General features: G+C 36.8%; 1 protein-coding gene and 1 long non-coding RNA gene across 4 annotated transcripts in view; one reads left to right on the forward strand and one right to left on the reverse strand.

The window, feature by feature from the left end:
• The window catches only part of rhbdf1b (rhomboid 5 homolog 1b (Drosophila)), a 59,800-nt gene that overhangs the window by 21,643 nt on the left and 18,091 nt on the right, over window positions 1-20,066 (forward strand). Inside the window, exons 2-4 of one of the 2 annotated variants that reach the window (XM_051915092.1) lie at window positions 13,556-13,703; window positions 13,825-13,967; window positions 18,754-18,867. In XM_051915092.1, the coding sequence (XP_051771052.1) occupies window positions 13,584-13,703; window positions 13,825-13,967; window positions 18,754-18,867 (377 nt within the window). In that variant the 5' untranslated portion in view covers window positions 13,556-13,583. The remainder of the gene's footprint in view (window positions 1-13,555; window positions 13,704-13,824; window positions 13,968-18,753; window positions 18,868-20,066) is intronic. The other variant, XM_051915093.1, reaches the window with a different exon arrangement.
• LOC127523918 (uncharacterized) lies at window positions 3,196-9,881 on the reverse strand. 2 transcript variants are annotated; one of them, XR_007932969.1, is made up of 5 exons: window positions 4,933-9,881; window positions 4,721-4,815; window positions 4,474-4,618; window positions 4,173-4,300; window positions 3,196-3,730 (listed from the first exon to the last, which is right to left on the reverse strand). It is a non-coding gene; the product is annotated as an uncharacterized LOC127523918 (long non-coding RNA). The 2 variants fall into 2 exon arrangements; XR_007932968.1 differs by having other exon boundaries at window positions 4,721-9,881.

Raw genomic sequence — 20,066 nt, forward strand, 5'->3', positions numbered from 1 at the left:
CTGTGCCTCATTCGGTAACGCTGTCCTTTGAACAACAGAAAGATTTAGTTCTTCTCCAAATGGAACAGCGTAAAATGGAGTTTAAGATGAAAATAGAGAAACGAAAATTAGAACAGGAGACCGTGTTTGTACAGCAGGTTTTAGAAAAAAGAAAATTATACTTGCAGCAACAACGTCTTGACCCTATGAAAGAAGGCAAGGTAAGAATGCTGAGTGATGGTGATCTACATGAAGTGGTAGAGAGTGGTCCGCTTTCTTCTAATTTTAATGTGGCGGCAAATTTGCGATTGATGCCTTTATTTAACGAGGAAGATGTGGACACTTTTTCGTGTTATTTGAACGTGTTGCGGACAAACAAATATGGTCTGGCACTGAACGTACCTTAATGTTACAATGTTCTGACTGGGAAGGCGCAGAGAGTTTGCTCTGCTTTGAGTTGGGCTGATAGTCAAAATTATGAGAGGGTTAAAAGTGCGGTTCTTAAGGCATATGAAATGGTGCCAGAGGCATGTCGCCAAATATGTAGTGGATTAAGAAAACGTTCCACTCAAACACACACAGAATTGGCGCGTGAGTTAGAATTGTGTCTTACGCGTTGGTGTAATGCATCGGCTGTTGAATCGAAGGAGGATGTTGTCAATTTACTCGTGTTAGAGCAGTTTAGGAACACGCTGCCAAGTCAAACGGCTATTTATATTGCGGAGCGTAAGGTGTCTACTGCGGCTGAAGCAGCAGTTTTGGCAGATGAATATGAGTTGATACATAAATCCTGCTTTGATGTTGGCCGGAAAATGAACGCATCGGTAAAAATGTAGTACCGTCGATTCAGTCTTCAAATATGTAAACCAGCTTGCGTTATGTAAATACGAAATTTGCTGGTAAAACCGATTTGGCCCTCATATGTAACTATTGTCTCGGTCATGGTCACTGGAAAAAGGATTGCCCGGTACTTAAAGCAAAAGATCAAAACCGCTATAGTGTGTCCAACCAGCCTGGTCTCATTGTTAATACATAGGTATTAATACGTAACTTTCAAAGACACAAAACGTACATTTTTGTACGTTTAGAAAGGTGCTAAAACGTACAATGTTGACGTAATTATGGCACTAAAACGTAAAAATACTTACGTTTTTACAGCGAAAAAAACTTAAAATATTTACGAATCTTATCATGTCTTAAAGATATATGTATAATTTCCCTTTTATCGTTTTGTAGATAAATGTAAGATCCCTAAACCCCATCCCGAACCTAAACCTACCCATTTTATACAGAATGTTAAAAGAATAAAACATAATGGGCAGAAATGTGTAGGAAAATTACAATTTTAGTAAAAATATAACATTAAAACGATATTTTGAGCCACTAATCCTACACCTACCCCTAAACCTACCCATAACCATTTCTTTAAACTACCTACTAATATAAATAAAAGAATGACAGACAAACAAGCGTAATCACAATAATTTTTTTTTTTTTTGCGAAAAAAAGTCAAAAGTGGTACCAAAAGTAGTTCAAATGATGATGAGTTCCAGTCACAGTCCTCTCTGGCGGTAATAGTTTTTTATAGGGTACAGAGCAGAATTTAACTTATTAATCCATGAAAATATGATGAATCCGGCTTCTCTCCGTGAAGGCGCGACACTCATTTCAAATGTCAATCCACTGAAACACGGCATGTCGTAATCTGTGAGGAAGGTGAGAACCAATGAGCATTTGATATCAGTGCCGTAAACCATGTCGTAACACTTCTCGAGGGTGGCGCTACTTTCAAATTTGAATAACGAGCGCGAGCTTTGATTGTGATGGTCGCTGTTGCTGAGAATCAAAATGAAGATCGATGGATAAAGGGCTGAATTTGGATCTGTTCCTTACAAACATATGGATTCTAAAGATTGGGAGTACAGCGAACAAATAAAATGGATGTGATTTGTGAATTTATGTTGTGCTTTGGTGTATCTTATGGTTGTATTGTCAGTCACTGCATAGGAGAAAACGCCTTCTGTGTCTCACAGCAAACAAACTAAATATTACAAAATGGTTAAACAATTACAGAAAATTTATTCATAAGGTTTTAAACTGTAGTCTTGTTTAACATTATGCAATCCTCCGAAACGAGCAGCACAAGTCACGAACATAAATGTTATTTCATATTAAGTAGATGAGTAAACTGCTTTCAATAAATTCGACTAAAAACATTAAATCATTAAAGCCACGATTTTAATATTAATACATGGGAATTCATATACATTCACACTTTACGTTACATGATTTACGTTTTTATTGCTGTTAATACGTAAGTATTTTTACGTTTTAGTCCTCTAAATACGTCAATGTTGTACGTTTTTGTGTGTATGAAAACGTAAGTAAATGTACGTGTGGTAGAACCACAATTTACGTAAAAATACACACGTATTCTCATGAGATCACGTTGCAGCACAGCCGGTCCAACCCTACGGCGTTGGCTGCTTCAGTACCCACAACGATTCGGTTCACTCTTGCGTCAGATGTTGAAGAAATTGACAAAACAGTGTTCAAATTCTGTTTTTTCACCTTTTGTTTCTGATGGCTTTGCATCTCTTCCGCAGGGTGAAAAAATTCCAGTAAAACACTGGCTCATCTACGAAGTCATTCTACGAAACGGGTGCCATTTTCACTTTGCAATTTTCAAAATGTTCATTAAGAACAAACTTTTTTTTTTTTTTTAAACAAACCTACAACTTAAAAGATATGTTAATCCTCCAAAAAACATATTTTCCCACCTCAGGCACAAAATCTTTATTAATATTATCCTTCTTATTCAGGCAAGGAAGCCATTCTTGTACCACCGTCACGGACAATATGTATGCCATTAGAGTAGTAAAACAAGAAATAGATTTTTAAAATCTGTTTTCCTAGTACACACTAAAAACTCCTGGGTCAAAAATAACCCATAATGGGTTATTTTTTACCCAAATCCTGGGTTAAAAAGGGACCAACTAATTTCTGGGTTATTTCAACCCAGAAAAATGGGTTATTCTTTTTGACCCAACTTCTGGGTTAAATACCTGACCCAAATGTTGGGTTAAAATAACCCAACATTGTAGTTAATATAACCCAACTTCTGGGTCAAAAGAACAACCCCAATATCTGGGTTGAAATAACCCAGAAATTAGTAGGTCCCTTTTTAACCAAAGGTCAAAAAATAAAACTTCAGGCACTTTTACTTTTTTATTGCATTAAATTAAATTAAACTCTCTATAAAAAACACACTCTTGGACCTATTTATTTTAGGTCACACTGTAATAACATTAGACATTAGAAAAAATAGAAAAATAAACAACTCATTCTCTCTCAAACATCTGACAACATTCAATCACTGGACTGAACTTGAGGCTTAAAGTCTTCAAACATTGGTTGTGTCATTTACTGCAGCTTAACACAATTAAACAGTTCTGCAATTAAGCAAGGCAGTCTTAAGAAATTTGACAGGTTTTGATTCAGATTTCTCAATCTGATACACAACTTGCGGCAGAAACTCCCATGCGGGAGCACACTGCTTGGGGTAGTTGATATCAAGAACATAAAATGCCTTGAAGCACACGTCAACTGCCCCAAGCAGTGTGCTCTGAGGGAGTGCCTGACCAGCTAATATCACAAATGCCTGAGAAGCACATTGCTGGGGATCTCCCAGCACCAGGACAGAGGGGAATGGCTTCGATTGCAGGAGGTATTCCACCATATTTGTTCCAACCTAAAACAGACAGAGACAGACAGATAGACAAAAGAATATTGTGTAGAAGGTGAATTGTAAGCAAGATAATAGACTACCAGTTTGTGTTATAATGCTGATACTAACTGTACAAGGAAGCCAAATGAACTGTGGTTCTTAATTGGTGTGTTCCTTTTGAGTGGGTCATGAATGTGTACAAGAAAATGTGGGTTGAGAACCACTCAGAGTAATAAAACTTAACATCTTTAACTTCACTTTCTAGCTACCTTAGATTGCATCACCCAAAACTGAAATACAACTGCGAGGAACCTTGGAGTTGTTGTTTTTTTTAAATCAGGATTCACCCTTTAGCTTTCACATGAAACATGTCACTTGGATTGCCTTCTTTCACCTGTACAGTATAGTTAGAATTAAGAATATTCTCTCTCAGAGTGGTGCTGAGAAACTGGTCCATTGTACTTACAGGCATTTGGTGTATGAACGCTGTCCGGGACTCTTCAATGGAGTGCCGGATAGTCTTCTTCCCAACCCTGTAGACGGCCTGTGGCACCATGGTGGGTAGCAGTGTTAGCGCTAGTTCCCCTTTGGCATCTGTAGGTTAACAATATTCTAGGTATTAGTATGTGTGTGGAAAATAAAATGACTGTATAGAAATATGTAAATGAACAGATATTTGTATCTCAACATACAGACAAATGTGACCAAAAGGAAAGGAATCACAGGACCCTTGCCATAGAACACACAAAAGGTCAGTTTTAACTTACCCAGTGTCATGTCCTCAACAGAAAGTGAAGGGAGTTTATTGTCCTGCTTGGCCAAGTACAGGACCTTTTCAGCATATTCAGGGATCCAGGTCTCAAATAATTTAGGTGCAGCCTCACCATGCAGCACCTGAAAGTCCTGCGCTATCTAAAAAAACCCACAGGAAACAAAGGAAAAAATGTGATATCCGCTCCTTTGATACAAAATGTAAAAAAGATATTGCTACTATATGTTCCAGTGGAACCATACCATGCCCGGACTGGTGAGATGAGGGTACTCTGTGAGGAGTTCCAGTATGTCCTTGGAGCTATTAGCCCGGATCCAGTTGGCTCTGCATAACCCCACTGTCGAAGAAGTTGTGACTGTCACAAAATCTTGCACTGACACATTTAAGCCATATTAAAGAAAAATGTTTAGGTATAGAGAGATGGTATGAGGGCAGTTAAGAGTAAAACGCTCACCTCTAAAATTCTCTATCAGCTCAGACAGCCGCCACTCAGTTAGCTTATCAGCGACAAAGCTGTCCATTTAAAATGACCTGGAGAAAACATAGCAACAGAGGTTAGCAACAATTTGAAGACTTGACACACTTCTTTAACTCTCACTACTTAAGCCAGTAGAGCACTGTATAATATGATAAGCACAGCGCAGCTGGTTAACATAACTCAACTATTGTGTTGCCTCGTTGCTCTAGTCGCGGCTAAAGGGGGTCGCACACCGGACGAGAAGCGTATTTAAAATTCAAACACATTATTCTCTATGAGTGTACACACACCGGCGGCGCCATTCGGCGTCTGTCCGCGGCGCCCAGCAATGGTTCAGGACCTTGTTCAAAATCCTGCAGCGCCACAGAGCGCCATGTACATAGTCTTATATTAAATTTACACTTATTTGTCTCAAATCGTCGTTAATGTATATACAGACTTCACCATGTGCTGGTATTTAAATTTAGTTTTACATTAATTTACAGAAATCAGCTACTTGAATGAAAATTGCTGATGTTATTGGATTTTCAGGTGATATTCTCAATTCATTCAGTTAACGGACGCTCTGAGGTAAAGTGTTCAGACTGCAGACTCAGCAACGGTTGTATTTAATTATACAGTACAATCATAACATAGTACTGACATTATCTTAATCCCATAATGTCCTTAAACATAATATTGCTGGCCATAAACTGAGAAAGTACGCGATACCTCGAGTTGTCCTAGACGCGGCGCTTCTCGTCCGGTGTTCGACCCCCTTAACGCGGCATGAAGTCGCCACTAGCCGCACTGTATATCGTATTATTACCAGTATTATAACAATGAGATAAGTACACAGTGCACAGTTTATGAAAAATAAAATTTAAATACCGTGTAAAGTGAATTCAGTAATTTTCTTCTAAACACATTAAATAGGTCATACATGTATTTCTCAACGATGTGTAAAAAGCATTTCAACCATTTTGACACCTAATTTCATGAACATATCGTTATTTTTAATCATTCAAATTTGGCTGGGTGGTTAATAACACTTTCTTCTTTAGTCTGACAAACTCAAAACATATTTATTTTGACTTTACACGGACTTTAAACTAGTTAGATGTTGTCGCGATATCCGCGGGCGGCTACATGCTAACCACAGAATTACCACGGTAAGCCATGGTCATTTTTTCAGCAAATGGTGGTAAACTAGCAACGGGGACATGGACACAGAAAAGTTTACGTTACATTGACACTGAAAATACTTGCTTACCTTGAATAAGCGACGAAGTTGCACCGAAGAAGCCCAGGCCAAAGCGGATCGAGCGCGAAGTTCAAGTAACGGTTATTTCAAACGACTGTTGTGAGAAAATTCCAGAACAGGCGGGGGGAAGGGGCGTGAACCCAGAACATGGATTACTCTTTGAAAAATAACCCAGAAACCTAAACAACCCAGAAATTGGGTCAAAATATTAGCCCTATAACCCAGAAAATGGTTACTCTCTGAAAAAATAACCCATCATTTTAACCCAACACAAATAACCCAGAAAATGGGTTAAAGAAATAACCCAGGAGTTTTTAGAGTGTAGTACTTTTTTGGAAACCATCAATAGAAAGTCTGTAATTTAATAAGTTTATTATTATTATTATTATTATTATTCTTAGATTTTTAATCTTGAAATATGAATTTGACATTTCAATGACCTCATTGTTTGTACTGAAAAAATGAATTCACTTAAAAAAATACAAATAAAGTTACATTTATCTGATTAGTTCACACAACAAGAACATCATCCAACATTAATTTATGTAATATTTCATTTCCTTTCCATAAACTTTTAACAAAATTACCCTGTGACGGGGTGGTAACTGATGGTAACTGATGTTTCTCTATATGATCTGCTGGTTGTAACATTATTCATTAAACAGGTAGTGAGTGATACTGAGTGAAAGAGTGAGTGAGTGAGTGAGTGAGTGAACCAAACAGTGTTGCCAAGTCTGTGGTTTTCCACAATTGGGCTACTTTTACACTGTTGCCGCAGGTTGTTTTTCATTTCATTCTCAGGTTGAAGTGACCCAAAATAACATGATATTTAGCCCTTGCAATGCTAATTTTTCCAAGGGTACCCTGCCAAAAAACACATATTTTATGTGGTTTCAGAAAAAACCTGACAACCCTGGAACCAAACAGGGTTAAGTTAACACAAAATAAATTGATTAGCATATATAAGAATCCTTGATTTCAATTCTGTGACCCTCACATTCAAACGGGAAGCAGAACCACCCCGTCACAATAAAACGTGATGGGGTGGTATGTGATGGGGTGGTAAATTCCATCCCAAAATGTCTGCAAATCTCCCATGTGGTCAAGTTTCTCACCTAGCATACATGCATTCAATCTGAAATATAATTTTCTCTGAGTTAATAATGTAAAAAAATTAAATAAAAAAACAGTTTTCCTATCTATTTTGCGTTGACGGGGTGGTTGGTTTGAGCTTGATGGGCCTTGCCGACCATGAAAAAGCAACAAATAAACAATGTAAAAAAAAAAAAAATAAAAATCAGTAATTGCCTGCTTTTGTTCTTGGTGGCTATAAGGCTCAAATGATGTCACTTCCGCTTTGTGATGTCATTTAAAGCAACAGTGCCTTATTAGGCTTGTTTGAGATGAGCAAATTCTGCGCGGAACCGATCACCGGTGATCACCGCAAGATGCATGCCGGTTAGAAGTATGTCCGAGGGTGGGCCGCCTTGCTCTGATGTCATGCCGACGTGTGTCAAAAAAAAAGTCTCGCGAAATCGAGGCGGCCTCATCGCATTCTGCAGTCGAGCGCAGTTGCTCTCCACCGCCTGCGCTGACCAAAAGCACGATGGGAAACGACTTGATGACGACACAGCTTTATGCTTATTGGTTTAAACAACTGTGATGTATTGAACTGTTTTAAAATGCTTGATTTTAAAACTCTTATATCATGTTTTTATGTGTAAAAATAATGTGCGAATATTCCCAAACTCTCTGACAGTGCGATCTCTCTATATAAAAAAATATATAAAAACATGTCTATAATTAAAGTAAAAATGATTGATACACACATCTTTTGAATGGAAATAAATAACAAGTAGGCTACTTTGCGTGTAGCCTATTGTTCATTATGTTTATTTTCATATAAAATCAACAGACCTTAAATTACATCCAGTTTATCAGCAACACAGCGCACGAGTGTGAATCCCGCGATATCCGCCTTTGATCTTGTAGGTGTCTGATCCACTACGAGAACAGAGAACTGTCCGTCTTGCCTGCACTTTTTTCACTCCTCCCCTCACTGCAGCCGCCTACTCTCGCCTACATTTCAGGCGAGGCTAGGCGCATCTCAAACAAGCCTATTTATAAATAAAACAAGTTAGTGTGATGGGGTGATAAGTCAAACTGAGGGACGCGCACAAATCATAAAATATTTACAAAAAAATAAGGCTTATTGTGAATAAATATATTTTATGTAAACAGGGACAAACATATAATCCTGAAAGTAGTATATGTTTGAAAAAATATATAACTTATTTGGTGATATTTTAGATGCAAATATCATGTTGGTCAACACGGACATGTGAAATTGGCTATGTAGGTACTAATGAAAAAATGATTAAAAATAGTATGTTAATCTTCAAAAAAAAAAAAAAAAAAAAAGCATTTTATCATATATCATGTTAACAAGAACACTTGAATTAATAACTTTAAGCTCTGGAAACACACTTTGGGACATTTTTTGGGCCTTATACATCTGATCAAACGTTGCAGACCCAAATCGCACACGTTTCGTAAAATAACTCTAACGTCATTTATTTTAGAGTCTGTGTTGCCTTTTTCAAAGGAAACTTTCACTGGTGATTTGCTATCAATCTGTGGAATTGGATTAACTAAAATGTCTGTACCTTACATAAGGTTGTTTTGTGTTCTGATTTGATTCAGGGTGAAGTTAAACTCGGTGTGAGACTTTCCAGTTAAAGGAGTTTCTGTGATTTTGGGAAACGATCTGGCGGGTGGGCGAGTTTGGAGTGATGCGTTGTCACCTTTGATTATTTCACCTATACCTGTTTCTACTGCGGACATTAAGAGTGTAAAGAGGTTACCTGATGTTTTTCCAACGTGTGTTGTTACGCATGATGCCAGTCGAGCAGTGGCAACTATAAAAAGTGCAGAACCGTTTGTGGCGGATGAAGGTATTCCGTGGCCACGTACTGTATAGGCCTACCTCTCTCCGTGTCTCAGGGTGAGTTAAGTAAGGAACAAAAAGCAGATTCCACCCTGAATGTATTATTTTCACAGGTAAGGACAGATGACAGTGGCCCACAGGGTTATTTCATTCGAGACGGGGTTCTGATGAAGTAATGGATACCTCAGAAGAACGTTTTCCTGAAGGAACCGGTTGTTCAATAGGGGTGTAAGAAAATATCGATACACGTGAATATCGCGATATTATGTTTGGCGATGCTGTATCGATATTTATTTATTTACATCAAAGATTCGTGGCTTTATGTTCGGTTTAAACCAGAGACTGTTTAAAACCCAACCGCTAGATGTCAGTGTTATCTCAGAACGTAAATTGACGCGGAGCCGGAGAAGCGCGAGGTGCATCGCTAGCGTTAGCATTAGCAAACCCAGCTTACAGAATTATTCCGTTCCCGCGGCATACAGAGCTGAAGTGCGGACTCATTTTGGCTTCAACTATAAATAAACCACTAAGGAGATCGACAATAGTCTATTGTTTGCAAAATAGGCCATGTTAAAATCCAAAACTCGGGAAACGCATTGAATCTGAGAGCTCACTTAATATCTCGACGCCATCTGCGCTGCTGAGAGAGGCGTTCGATAGAATATGTAATATGTACTGCACATTTTCCTCTCAGTAACAAAATAAACACACAACAAGGACAGTGGTGGCAGCAGAAAGAAAGCATCTGATCATAGTGATGTGGATGTTTTTACAGTATTAAATATAAAACAGCCATTCAGTCATGAAATGGACTACACACTTTCTGTTGTTACAAAGTTTAGAAATTAAAAACTGCTATACTGCGAACCTTTAAAACATATACACCTAAAGAATCCTGCAGTCACTTTACTATTTTCCCTTAAATTGCACAAAATAGTGATTAATGACATAAATGCAAATGATACTGTATTGATTAAATAAAATAAAGTTTGTCAGGTTTTATGCATATGGGTTTATAAGTTTTTTATGACAGTTTTTTCTAAAATTAGATCTTCTTTCTAAAAAAACAAGAAATATCGCAATATATCACCTTTCTTACAGTATCGCAATATGTCACAATATATCGTATCGTATCGTCAGATTCTTGGCAATACACAGCCCTATTGTTCAAATAGTAATTCCTACGCCATTTCATTCGCAAGTGTTAAAACTCGCTCATGATGGCTTATCTGGACATCTTGGAGTGAGAGATACTTTTGATTGCATAAGGTGCAAATTTTTTTTTGGCATCGCTTAAAACGCGATGTGTCCAAATATGTAAAAACGTGTCACACTTGCCAGATCTCCGGTGAGAGAAAAAAAACAACCAGAGCCTGTTCTGTTGCGTCTGATTCCTGCTGCAACTGAACCAGATAATCATTTTAAGTTGACTGAATATGTTGATGGTTTTAAAAAACGGCTTTTTGAGGCTGGTCATTTGGTAAAGGTAAACTTAAAATGGGCGCAATCAAAATGAAATGTTTATATGACCACAGGATTGAGAGTTGTTGCTTGTGTGTTAGGGATCAGGTGCTGTATTGCAAACCCCTCCATGGTGTGGTTGTTGTTGTTTTTGGCATATACCTACGAACGCAACGTCATTGCCATAGAAACCAATGCAGATATTCCGGAAAACGAAAAAGCCCCATGGACACACAAATCGGATCTGAACACTTGCGATACACAGTGGGACATTAAAATTTTTAGATCAGAATCCAATCGGATACACAATCGGATTTGGACTGACAGTCTGAACGAGGCTTTTGTGTCCATACTTATGGCTCTAGATGGCTAACTGTTGGCTTATTTTAAGCACGCATGTAAAATAAAGCTCAGATGTTTTGCAATGTAAAATTTCATCATTTATTACTCACCCTCATGCCGTTACACACCCGTAAGACCTTTGTTAATCTTCGGAACACAAATTGAGATATTTTTGTTGAAATCCAATGGCTCTGTGAGGCCTACATAGGGAGCAATGACATTTCCTCTCTCAAGATCCATAAAGGTACTAAAAACATATTTAAATCAGTTTGTGTGAGTACAGTGGTTCAATATTAATATTATAAAGCGACGAGAATATTTTTGGTGCGCCAAAAAAACAAAATAACGACTTATTTAGTGATGGCCGATTTCAAAACACTGCTTCAGGAAGCTTCGGAGCATAATGAATCAGTTTATGCCGTTTTCCCGGTCTTGCGACCAAAGATATTTTTCTGACAGTTTCAGAAATTCAGCATGATCAACGCACAGTGTGTTTGCTGCTACGACCTACGTCTACTGACCAGCCAATAAAAATGCGACATGAAATCAAAGCGACATGACGCTAAAACTTTTGTTTTCAAAAAACGCTTGTTTTTTTTTTTGCCTGTGCTTTTTAAAGTTAGCAGCTCTAGGGAATGCTTTTCATCATCAGTATTGACCTGCAGTGCATAGAAGGGACAGAGTCAGACCCAGGGTTAAGTGCTTGATAGAGTAGGACTTAGGGCTTGACATTAACTTTTTTGCTCACCAGCCACTGTGGCTAGTGGTTTTTCCAAAGTTACTAGCCACTCAGCATTTTCACTGGCCAATTTTGCTGTTGGGAAATTACATTTTATATGATAAAAGTTGACTTTGACATGCTAAAATTACTTGATTTTAAGTCATTTTACTTGATTTGGCTAGATTCAAAACCCTTTCAAACTTTCAAATCAGATTGACCACCCAAATCAAGACTACATTGTATATAAGCTGGTATGTGGTGAGCAATATGACCATAATAGGCCTAAGAAAAATTTTCTAATTTAAGTTATTTTAAAATTGTATACATTTATTTAACTTATTTTGTTGTTTGATTAACATTAATGACAGACAGGTATTTAATTGGGCTGCTGAATGCATGGACGTAATATACTGACACATATCCAGTTTTTACCCACCTGTTTAAGTCCACTTAAGCCATAACTGACTGTATTCACGCGAGATACTCCACACGATGGACATTTTGACATGTCCATCGTGTGGAGTATCTCCAATAGTCTCTGAATAGTATTTGACTATTCGGGCGCAAGGAGAACTGATCGCGCGCGCGCGCGCGAGAGAGAGAGCGAAAGAGAGCGCACGCAAGAAAGGCGATTCCGCCTATACCACCTTCACTAACTGCAAGTTAATCGATAAAGTAATTGTTTGATTGTAATTTTGTGCTACGACGAGCTTAGCTACCTTTGATTAGGCTGTAGGCTGAAATTATATTCAACCCGCCGAAGTGGCTAGTGGGAGTGGCTGTCTTACCCGCCACAGTTGAAATCTACCCGCATTTGGCGGGTTGGCGGGTGTTAATGTCAAGCCCTGACTGTAATGTTACTCTGCTGTTCTAGTGACCCCAATTTGAACAGTGTTTGTGTTAGGAGCCCAGGCTATCTGACCACCCAATCCCACATATTTCTGGAGTTTTTTTTATTTTTATAAAAAACGTTCTGGAATACAAACTGCTATGCTTTGAAGGGGAAATTGTATGGGTCAAAATGATAGATTTTTCTTTTATGCCAAAAATCATTAGGATATTAAGTAAAGATGTTCCATGAAGATATCTTGTAAATTTCCTACCATAAATATATCAAAAAATTATTTTTGTGAGTAGATATGCATCGCTAAGGACTTCATATCGACAACTTTAAAGGCGATTTTCTGAATATTTTGAGGTTTTTTGCACCCTCAGATTCCAGATATTCAAATAGTTGTATCTTGGCCAAATATTGTCCTATCCTAACAAACCATACATCAATGGAAAGCTTATTTGTCCGGCTTTCAGATGATGTATAAATCTAATTTTCAAAAACATGACCGTTATGACTGGCTTTGTGGTCCAGGGTCACAGTTCTCCTTTTTGGCATAAAGGAGAAATGGCATAAAAAAGATTGGTCCCTATTGCACACTATAAACAAGTTTAAATTATTAAACTGTAGAAAAATAGGAGAATTTGCATCCTCTGGTGGAGATATTGGGACATACACTTTTCTCACATTTTATGTTTTTAAGTTAACTGAAGCATTCTGTGACAGGCCACCATGAATTACTGCATTAGCATTATACTGTATACAAATATGACCATTTCTAAAGGCGATTTTAATGTCAAAAATGTGCAATGAAAAAAATATCTCAGCTGAGCATGGACTGAGTCTGTGAGGACAAAAGCAGCTGTAGTTTTACTCTGATGTGACTGCAGTCTCAGCAGTGCATCATCATGTCACAACAACCAGATGGAAATGCGGATTATCGTGGTGTGTGTTCTTATGTAAGGCAGTGCTGTTGTGTGTGTGCATTGTTCACCCATATCTGTGCATTTATGTGTGTTTGAGCTGTTTATTTGACCCGGTTTGATCCTACAGCTGGCTGGCAAAGAGAGGGGCGGCAGACATGGCCGAAGCTGAGGATGAGAGCAGGAACAGCAGCCTGCAGAGAAAGAAACCACCCTGGCTCAGATTGGACATCCCCATTGCTCTGAACCCTGTGGAGGAACATAATAACTTTCTCCAGGTGGATATTTGATGCTACACTTTTGCTCAGGATCAAAGAGATTTTGTTTTAATTTGAAACACTTGTGTTTCCATGAAATGAAAAATAATTCATTATATTTTACTATTCACCTGTCCTATAGCCCGTCATGCGTAATAGCTTGTACCTGCGGAGTGCCAGTGTACCTACTGAAAACATCCAGCTCAGATGCCCACCGGTCGACCCCAATGCCTGCCGCAGACCCTCTGTCCTGCGCAAACCCTCCATCTCCCAGACCATCAAGAGGTACGATTACACATCCACAAACACACATACACTACCGTTCAAAAGTTTGGGGTCAGTAAGATTTTTTTTTTTAAAGAATGACTTTTTTATTTAGCAAGGATGCATTCAATTGGTCAAAAGTGACAGTAAAGACATTTATAATGTTAAGATTTCTAAAGATTTTTAACTTTCTATTCATCAAAGAATAATGTATCATGATTTCCACAAAAATATTAAGCAGCACAACTGTTTTTAACATTGATAATAATAAGAAATGCTTATTGAGCATCAAATCAGCATATTAGAATGATTTCTGAAGGATCATGTGATACTGAAAATCATGTGACGCTGCATTGCCATCACAGGAATTACATTTTAAAATATATTAAAACAGAAAACTAAATTATAATAATATTTCACAATATTTTTTTTTTGTTTTTACTGTATTTTAGATTAAATAAATTGCAGCCTTAATTGCTGAGTATAAGAGACTTCTTTCAAAAACATTAAAAAAAAATCTAAACCCCAAACTTTGAACAGTACCGTATATCTAAGGTGAAGGGTAGAATTTCACCATAGTGCCACTGAACTAAATTTCCAAAAATAATGACTGTTTATAATCAGCTTTCAAAAATATTCCCCATCTTCCACTGGTTGGACAAACTGATTGTCCCATCCCAAACTTACATTATCAGTTGACCTGATGTTTTCCTAGTGGCACAAAAGGCATAGCATTTACATTTTAGTATGTGCCAAGTGTCTTGGCAGTAGGAAAAGAAATGTAACAATAAAAATTGTAACTTTATTTACTGTTCACTTGTACTTTACAATTGTCTTTGGTATGTACCATGTACTGTTTTTGCATAGTTGTGTCCTTTGTGATGTTTTGTTGTGTTGGGTCATTTTGTTGACAAGCTAATGGTGACAAACTAATTTGCCTGCAGGAGTGTAAAAAGTTATCTGAAAAGTCATTTATCTTGTCAGATTCCCTAAACAAACAGTCACACCCATGCAAATCCACATATAATGGAAAAAATGTGCATTAGCATAATGCTGGCTGGCACAGTAGCAAAACTGATTACGTAGTGTTCACAGCCTTGTTTATTTTAGTGACATATTTGGTTTGCTTAAAGTCAAAACTTGTTTTAATGCTAGGTTGGTACACTCACTATATATGTCATTGTGCATTGTTGTTTGAAGAGGAGATGAGGAGTAAAAGATCTTTGGCCACCATTGTCCCATTTCAGATTCATGGGGGAAAGATGTTTCTGAAAAGATGCACAACTTATTCTAAAATGTATTCTTTATTTAGTACATACACTATCTTTAATAATTCAGTAGACTTTTGGTCTCCTGGAAAATCCATCTTGAGCTTTTAGCTCGTCCAAGCTGGTCAACCGTACACTGTATTGCAAAAACCAGTTTCCAAGATGGTCTAATAGGATTAATGACTTCTGAGACCAGTTAAAACAATGTTCCAAAACACTGGAGCTGGATTTTCCAACAGAGGCATTCTAGTCTCTGATTTAATGATACACAATCTAAAAATTACATTTAGGGGACCTGTTACCACAACTTAAACAAATACATGGTTGCAAGATAAAAATTCTAGTTGCAAGTATTATATTGATGAGTTCTGTTGACATAATGTTGATCAATACATCAACTTAATATTGTGTATAATTAACTGAAATTTCTTTTTATTATTATTATTATTAATTAATTAATTAATTAATTAATTAATTACATTGTAGTAACTTAAATGAAATTGTCTTGTATGTCTTGGGCAGTAGATTGCTAGTTTCCAGCATGCTTTGCATAGGACTGGATAAGGAGAATAAAATAAATAGAATAAAATTATTGATATTTGATGTGTTTTTTAGTAAAGGGCAAGCTGTAAGTGTTTATTGCTGTTATTGTTGACATTTAAAAGACTTTCTGTTATATTGAATTTTTTTGTGGTTGCATTACTACCAAGAGTAGTGCTTTTGGTAAATAACTTACATATAGTATGTGCTATGCTAACTGTTAATTTGAACTGAAATAGATTGAACTTTGTTGAAACTAGTTGGAACTAGAGCTGCACTATTCTGGATAAATTGAGAATCATGATTTTTGTTTGTTTGTTTCAAATAGAGATTCTCACAATCCTAAACATACACCTAAACAAAATAACATGTAATTTACTAGAGGTTCTGACAAAATATTAATTACTGCAGTCTTTTTAAAAAATTGGGTTGAATGAATGATTCAATGAGTCACTCATAAATACTTCACTTAATTGTTTCATTACTGGATGAATCAGCATTTTTTGAACTCTTGAATGAATGATTCATTGATAACAGTCACTTGTTACAATTTAATTGATACAGTCGTTATTTAAAGCGCCAAGTTCCACTATTTTGATCGCTACCGTAGACAACAGTGTTTATATCAGAAATATAAACTTTTATCTCAGTAGGCTACTTCTGTGATAATGTGAATATTTTAATCACAGAAATTAGGGATGGACCGATACCAAGCTCATGTACTTGTACTCATACTTGTAAAAATACTCCCGATACTAAAGACCGATACCTCACGTGAAGTAACTGACAGAATTTTCCGCGCACAGAGACACCGGCAGCAGCAGCAGAAACAATGTCAGCCTCAGGGATGTGGCAATACTTTAAAATTAATGATGACAACCCACACATTGCGAGCTGCATGCAAATCGCGCTGAATGACAGACCAGAAGCGCTCTCTCTCCTTCTTGCGCGCGATTCCCCGTTCTCTCAGACAGCGCGCGATCAGTTCTCCTTGCGCCTGAATGGTCAAATACACAAATAGTTGTCAAAATGTCCATCGTGATGAGTATCTCACGTAAATACAGTCGGTTATGGCTTAAGTGGACGCAAACAGGTGGGTGAAAACATGATATGTGTCAGTATATTAGGCTACATACATGGATTTGGTCTTAAAGGGAGAGTAGCCTAATCAAATATTTGTCTGTCATTAATGTTAATAAAACAACAAAAGATGTTAAATGAATGTATATATAATATACATATATATCTCGTGAAATAAAATTTCTCATATCATGGTCACTCGTCCTGTATTCCACAATGAGAAATCTGGTTCCTCATTTATGTATTTCTTTCACGAAAAAAAAAAAAAAAAAAATTAGCCAGGGACTTCTGGTTACATATTGAGGTTTCCGCCCAAGCATACATACATGCATAGAATGGTGCGTAAAACAAATTCATAAGGAAAAACTGTAAAAAACAAATCAGCTCCATTGCGGATTCCAAGTAATCAAGGGCTTAGGGTGTTCCATTTAAAGGGCTACTTCACACAAAAATGAAAATTCTGTTATAAATTACTCACCCTCATGTCATTCCAAACCTGTAAGACATTCATTCATCTTCAGAACACAAATGAAGATCTTTCAAATGGAGATCAAATGAAGACCAAAGTGTGATGGAGATTAATATTTTGTAAATAGTCAAGCCAAGTCATCTTCATTTATATAACGCTTTTCACAATGCAGATTGTTTCAAAGCAGCTTCACAGTAATAATAGGAAAGGGTTGTGTTTACATTGGTTCATAGTGTTATGTTATAAACATTTGTTCTGTAATATTTGTTTAGCACTTTTTGAAAGGCAGGTTAAAAAAGACTTGATTTTTTTTTATTTATTTTTTTATTATGACTTTAATAATTATGCCCTTTGAAGGTTGTTGGACATTGTGAAATTTGCGCTTTAAGTTTGTGACAAGCACATAAAAATTATTACTTTTTTCATTGGAGTAATAATAAAGAAGCTGTCCTACATTCATTAGTCTCACTATGTTGTGCTTGGAAAACTGCAACATCACTAAAAAGAAAAAAAAAAGAAGAAATTAATAAATGTATAGGCATTGGTATCTGTGAGTACCAGGAAAAAAAGTATCGGTACTCGTACTCGATCCTTAAAAAACAGTATCGGTGCATCCCTAACACAAATAATGATAATGTGTGGTTAAAAAGATGGTTTGTGAAGCGGTTTCATACCTAAACATCACTGCTTTCTCTGGGTCAGCGGCAGTGTGAACACAGATTTGAATGTTTCAGTATGATTCTGTCAAAAGTTTAATAGACACAGGTGAATTGTAATAAGATCACGTGGGTGTTTAAATCGAGATCACAATCTTTTAATGATTAATCATGCAGCTTTTAATTTTTTTGAGTAATCAACTTTAAAAAAAAATTGTTGGCTATACAAATTAAGTTCCTTTAACTAAATGTAGCTTGGTTGAACATCATTTCATAGAAGTTGTCATAACGCAAAAACTGTTGCATTAATCTTTTTAGATGCTGTGACTAAACTAAAGGCTAATGCAATATTAAAGACAGTACAGGTACTAAATAAACCTAAGAGAATGTGTTTTGCATCTGTCTTCTGTGCTTATTCTTTTAAAATCTCTGCCTGCTCCCTAAATAACAAGTGCTGTTTATCTTAATGGCTCGCAATGTTTTATCTTCCTGGTATGGCTGAAGTCCTCCACTGTGAGGAGACACCGCAGTAAATCAAACTAATGTATTTATGTTCGTTTTGACTGCATGTGTGCATCTTTTTCAGCATCTGTTCTTGTGCTCATATATTGTATGACAAAGTCTGTCCTCTTTGTTAACCTCCTTTCTGCTTTTCTACTGCAATTAATATGATCCAGTCAACTTTTTAAATGCAACATTTTTCTTCTGTAACTAAACTTCTTGCTTTTCTATTTTTTCTCTTCCCCTGTTTTCTCATCTGCCTTTCCTGATCCTCCTCGCTTCATCCCCTCCAGTCCCACAGGGAAGAGGGTACGCTTTGAGCAGATGAGCACCGTCCTGGTTAAAGGCCAGTGTTTCTCACGTCTGGAACCCCCCAGACGTCAGTCACTGCCACAAATCGTCCTCAGGTACCGTGGAACCAATATGGACCCACTGAAGTTGAAGTTTATTTACAGTCAGATATACTTTCATTTAAGTTTTTAGATGCAATGTAGTTTCTATGTGTGTCGTTTTTGCTAATTAATGATTTAGATGAGGCGGGAGGCATTTTTTGTTGTCTTCTAACACTATTTCATCAGTATTTTGAAACATTCAAGACGTTTTAAATCCGTTTCGCCCACACTAAGTTTAAGATGAATTATATAAAATAGCATAGCCCCTCTGACAGCTATTTGCCGCTCCCTGATCATCCATAATACTTAATTTGGCTTTGAAAGAATGTCAGAACACACACAGACTCCTACACAAACTTGAAAAAGAGCTCCTCTACACAAAAACAGGAGTGCATCAAAGCCTTCACATCTGTGTCTATGGGTTTGGCTGTGTTTTAAGATAATCAACTGATAGTGTATTGACTCTTGAGCCCACCATGTGTCTACCATCAAAGGAATATCTGAGCTGTGGGAGAAGAACATGTCACGGCAGAAAGAGTTATTCACAATGCTGAAAAAAACTGCTTATGTGGGTCTCTTTCGGCTATTTTCAACTCTGCCGTTGATTGTGACTCATGCTTTATTAATGTAAACTTTGTTTTGCACAGGTTTCTGGAGTGTAGGCTGTGGATGTGTTTTGTCTATATTATTACTCATTTGGGAAAAAAATGAATAATCATGGTTCTTTTATTGCATTGACACTACACAGCCCTAGTTTCTACCAGTAAGAAATAAAAACTACATTTTATTTTATTGTTTATACATCTAATAGTAATAGTGGGTAGAAAAAAAAATTGCTTTCATCTTAAATATATGCATTTATTTGATCAAAAATACAGTTAAACAATACAGTAAAATAATAATGTTGTGAAATACTTTAATGGCTATTTAAAATAACTGTTTTTTTTATTTTAATATAATTTAAAATGTAACTTATCCCTGAAAAATCTTTATTTTTTAGCAGCCATTACTACAGTTTTCAGTGTCACATGATCCTTCAGAAATCATTCTAATCATACTAAGTTTTGCTGCTTAATATTTTTGTGGAACCTGTGATGCTTTCAGACTTCTTTGATGTCTATTTCTATTCAAAAGAATAGCTTTAAGTTGAATCTTACTGACGCCAAACTTTTGAATGGTAATGAACAGTCAAACCAAAAATTATTCAGACATAT

Source organism: Ctenopharyngodon idella, chromosome 12 (genome assembly GCF_019924925.1).
Source record: "Ctenopharyngodon idella isolate HZGC_01 chromosome 12, HZGC01, whole genome shotgun sequence".
NCBI classification, from domain to species: Eukaryota; Metazoa; Chordata; class Actinopteri; order Cypriniformes; family Xenocyprididae; genus Ctenopharyngodon; species Ctenopharyngodon idella.